The 4,999-nt window shown below is 36.6% G+C and overlaps 1 protein-coding gene across 1 annotated transcript; it reads left to right on the top strand.

Moving 5' to 3' along the window:
- Positions 1 to 1,476: 1,476 nt before the first annotated feature.
- On the top strand, positions 1,477 to 2,412 carry LOC121023584 (olfactory receptor 2T27-like). Its single transcript, XM_040465536.1, has one exon. The coding sequence runs from the start codon at positions 1,477 to 1,479 to the stop codon at positions 2,410 to 2,412; it is 936 nt and encodes a 311-aa protein (XP_040321470.1).
- Positions 2,413 to 4,999: the final 2,587 nt, after the last annotated feature.

Genomic DNA, 4,999 nt, shown 5'->3' with positions numbered 1-4,999 from the left:
TTGGTGACTTGTTGTTATAAATAATTCTATATTTAAACTCATAGTTTATTGAAGATACAGACCATGTCCTAATTCATGGTGGCCTCCTTTTCAACATTTGAATATAATATTGAATATATATTGAAAAAATTAATAAATTTAGAATGAAAACTAAATAAATAGTGCAGATTTTCCAAGAAATAGTTTGTCACTTTCCTGAAATAATATAAACATAATTTTAGCAATATTAGTGATTAGGCTCATTAAGGATGGAAAATGATTAATAATTAGCTTCTTATTTTATATTTCAGCAGACTTATGACTAAGTGAACAACTAACACATTTTTGTCACAAAAGTAATCTAAACATACACATACAGAAAAGAACCATCCTAAGTTTCCTTCTCTAATAATGGAGATCAGGATTTCCAGGTGTTTTGATGTGAGTGCTTCATCAACACCATCTGGTGGGAAACACTGATGCACATGGAACTTCCACATGTACAACTTTGTTTTACTTAGATTGGAGTGTCTTACTCTACTTTCAATAAGGTTTCATGGAGGGAAACAGCTTTAGCTCTCACCAGGAATGCAACTGTATTGAGGGTATTTGTCATACATTCTGCTTGGAAAGGGGTCCTGCTGAATTCCATGGACTTTGTTCAACCTTGTGGTTAATAAATATTTATTGGACACATGCTCTTTTTAAGTTATTTTATCAATAATAATTATAATCAATTATATTTAAAATATATTTAAAATTATATAACAAATAATAATTATATAATTTATAAGAATTTAACTTATATATTATGATTATATAAGTAAATACATTTATATTAATTTTGAATAAATAATAATTACTATTTATTATAATAAATTATAATTTATGACTTCCAAGAAGGTCAAAAGTCTGGCAATTTTCACACCTATATGTATGCCATGATAACTAGCCAAAATAAATTAATATGATATCTCATTAATATTTTGTTAAATAATTTATTTGTAATTTTAAAGTGAAATTGAGTGAATTAATTTGATTTTTCTTTCTTTTTTCTTCTAAATATACAAGAGTTAGTAACTAGGGTCCATAATTATCAGATGTAACATATAAAATTTAGGTTCATATTTGTAGAAAATATATCCATAGATTTAGAAGATTCTCTAGTCAAAAGAAGGAAAGGAAACAAGCAAGCAAGAAAGAAAGAAAACAAGAAACAAAAGAGAAAAAGAAAAAAAAGAAAAAAATACACTCAACAGAGACTAAAGGCACTGAAGTTGATTATTTTTTTGTAATTTATCTATTTAAGAAATATTTAAGCAATTGCTCAGCAATGAATAGTAAAATATCTCTGATAGTAAATATTATGAAATCCTAAAGGTAGAGAAAAAGATATAAAATTTTACATCCACATATTGATATCAGACTTGTACTGAATGTGAGCTGTTCTAATCCATTTGATTTGTCCCCCAGCCCTTTTACATTTGTTTTAGAGGCATGGTGGGTGGAAACAAATCTTCAATAACTGATTTCATCCTTGTCGGACTCTTTCCTGAATTTCAGCATTCTATTGTCCTCAACTTTATGATCATCTTTGTCTACATTCTTGCCTTCCTGGGAAACATACTTTTGATTGTCTTAATTTGGGGAGACTCTCGACTTCATACGCCCATGTACATTCTCCTCAGTCAACTCTCCCTCATTGACTTGACATTAACTTCCACCATTGTTCCAAAAATGGCTTCTAACTATTTTACTGGGAAAAGAACCATATCATGGATTGGCTGTGGAACACAGAGTTTCTTCTTCCTGATGTTGGGAATGTCAGAATGCCTCATCTTGACTCTCATGGCTTATGACCGCTATGTGGCTGTCTGCAACCCATTGCGTTATCCCATTATTATGAGCCCCAGGTTCTGTATGCACATGGTTTTAGGTTGTTGGATTGGAGGCTCTATAAGTTCATTTATCCATACAGTCTACCCTATGCATTTTCCCATCTGTGGGTCACGGGAGATCCACCACTTCTTCTGTGAGGTCCCAGTCCTCATTAAGCTCTCCTGTGAAGACACTTCAGTGTACCAGTTAGTGGTGGTGGTGACAAGCATTGTGTTGCTTGTTGTACCTTTCAGTCTCATCACAGTTTCCTATAGTCTCATCTTCCTCACTGTCTTTCGTATGAACTCTGTCAAAAGCAGGAAAAAAACTCTGGCCACTTGTTCTTCCCATCTAACTGTGGTGAGTCTCTTCTTTGGCCCAAACATATTTATCTATATGACTTTCACTTCCTCCCATAGTGCAGAGCAGGACCAAGCTCTTTCTGTGTTCAGCAATATCCTAACCCCCATGTTGAACCCCCTCATCTACAGCCTGAGGAACAAGGAAGTGGTGGCAGCTCTCAGGAAGTTTATGGGAAAATGTGTGACATTTTAGTGCTTGAAAACTGCTCCCCAGCTGTGAAAAGGATATATGTATAGCATGGGAAAAGATACAGTTGAAAACAAATTTGAAATACTGTTGCAGGGAGTATGGACAGAGAGGCAAAAGATGAGTCCACAAAGTGCGGTTAAGTGAAGGTCCTCATTCTCAAGTAGAAATGAGGCCCCGACTCCAGAATGAAGCTTCTTTTTATTAGGATAATTGCTAAAGACTACATGCATAAAGTCAGCTAAGCAAGTGCATTAATCAATCTAATGGTTTAGCTTTTCAAGGTTGAATTTCAAGTTAATTGGTTTCTATAACACCAGGAAGGGTCAGGTGTGAAGGAGGATCTGGCCCTGGCCAATGTTAATGGCTCTAGATGTTCCTTATGAGCCTCAGTGTTGTTCAGCTGTGTAAACATGTCCTAAGGCCTTGCACTTTCTCCTTCCCTTCCCTTTTAAAGTCTTTTCCTTTGATGCTTCTCTCCTGTATCTCCCACAAAATACCAACATGATGTTGTGTGGTTTAAGGAAACCAAGGTGATTGTGGCTTTATGTAAAAAGAACTTTTCATGTATGATTTTCTAGTATTCCAATGCAAGTTTCTTTACTTATAAATGCCATTGTGACATTATTAAGTTAGAAAAAAAGTTAATATATTTTTTTCCTTCAGAATTAAGTTTTCTCTGAAATCTCTGACATTATAAAGTTTTCTTGTAAATAAAATAAGAATCAATGTCTGGGACTCAAACTGAACACAGATTTCTTGACTTTGGCATTAGAAGTAGCAAGTTTAGAGAAATGTAAGAGGAGAATGGAATAGCAGTATCTGGAGCTTGCCTCCTACCGTGGACACAGTGAGGTAATAGCTACATCTGTGCAACTATCTCAGAAAACAACCTGGATACAACTGGAAGAAAAATATTCCACAGTTAATCATAGAGAGAAGACCACATCAAAAAGGGAAAGACAGGAAAAGACTTGGTTAGGAATTTCAGTGAAATTAAGAAAAGAAAGAAAAAAAGAAAGAAAGAAGAAATAAAGAAAAAAAGAAAGAAAGAAAGAAAGAAAGAAAGAAAGAAAGAAAGAAAAGGAAGGCAACATCACAAGCATAAAGAAGCAAGAGGATCAGCCTCCACACCAGGCACCCTTGGTCCTGGAGACCTGCATTGGGAAGAAGTGTCCCCATAACTTTTCACTTTCAAAACCAGTGGGGCTTAAAGTTAGGGGCTTGACAATTAGTTGGCTAAACTCTAGTGTAGCTGATGGGTAATAGCCAATGAATTCCACACTTTTAATGAGTAATAACACTAAATAACTCAGCCCAAGACACAGCATAGAAATAGCAGTTTGAAAACTGGTATGGTGATGATTTATTGACTAATCTTAGAATGTGTGTGTGTGTGGGGGGGCATGGGCAAGGACCTTTAGATTTCTCTAGGAACAAAAGTGCTAGCAGGTTCCATATATTTTCCCCTCACATGGCCAAGATACCTAGAGGCTTGAAGGATCCAGCAATAGCACTCTCCATCAAACTTATTATAACTGTGAACCCTGTCTTGGTATTCTCTTGAAGACCTGCATCATCCAAACCTCTCACCTTGGTATGCATTTTTCTAAAATGACTCCTGCCCTGGGGAGTGGGTGGAGATATCCCCACAGACCACCATGCTTGCAGTTCTAACAACCTTGTGTCTTAACAGGCTGTGCAGGAAGAAAGACCTGCCGTTTGGTGCAGTCACAACTGTGACTAGTTGCTTACAGCTAGACTAACTGACAGCGCTCCCCACCAGCAAGCCCACAGTGGCCTCATTCATGTCTTTCATCGGTTCAGGGATGAAGAAATGCCCACTGCACCCACAGAAGCAAAGTTAGTCATTGCAGAGAGCTGAGCTGAAGGCAATTTCAGCTCAGCTATAACAGGAGACTGAATGCTGTCCTCACAGTGGACACCCCTGGAGCACTTGGTTCTAGTGACCAGGGAAATGCTTTATAAGACAGTCCAGGACATCTTCTACACATGACCACTACACTCAAAACCAGGGAATATACCTGACCTATTTAATACATAGAAACAAACACAAAGAATCAAAATGAGGACACAGAGAAATATGTCCCAAATGAAGGAACAAGGAAAAAAAAAGTAAAAAAGATAAATGAAGTGGAGATAGCAATAGGTCTTTTTTTTAAGTGTATTTATTTTGAGAGAGACAGAGATAGCAGAAGTGGGGGAGGAGCAGGGAGAGAGGGAGACAGAGAATCCCAAGCAGGCTACGCACTATCAGCATGGAGCCTGATGTGGGGCTTGAACTCGCAAAACCGTGAGATCATGACCTGAGCCAAAACCACGTGTCAGATGCTTAACCTACTGAGGCACGCAGGCATCCCAACAATATGTCTGATAAAGTAATGGACAAAGATACTCACTGGACTTGAGAAAAAAGTGGATGAACTCATTGAGAACAACACAGAGATAGAAATATATATATATATATATATATATATATATATATATATATATAAGGTCTGGATAATGCGACAAGTGAAATAAAAAATACAGTAAAGGGAATCAGTAGTAGATTACCGAATGCAGAACAGGT

Source organism: Herpailurus yagouaroundi, unplaced genomic scaffold (genome assembly GCF_014898765.1).
Source record: "Herpailurus yagouaroundi ecotype Mexico unplaced genomic scaffold, PumYag 566, whole genome shotgun sequence".
Classification (NCBI taxonomy): domain Eukaryota; kingdom Metazoa; phylum Chordata; class Mammalia; order Carnivora; family Felidae; genus Herpailurus; species Herpailurus yagouaroundi.
This window is presented reverse-complemented; position numbering and strand designations above follow the sequence as displayed.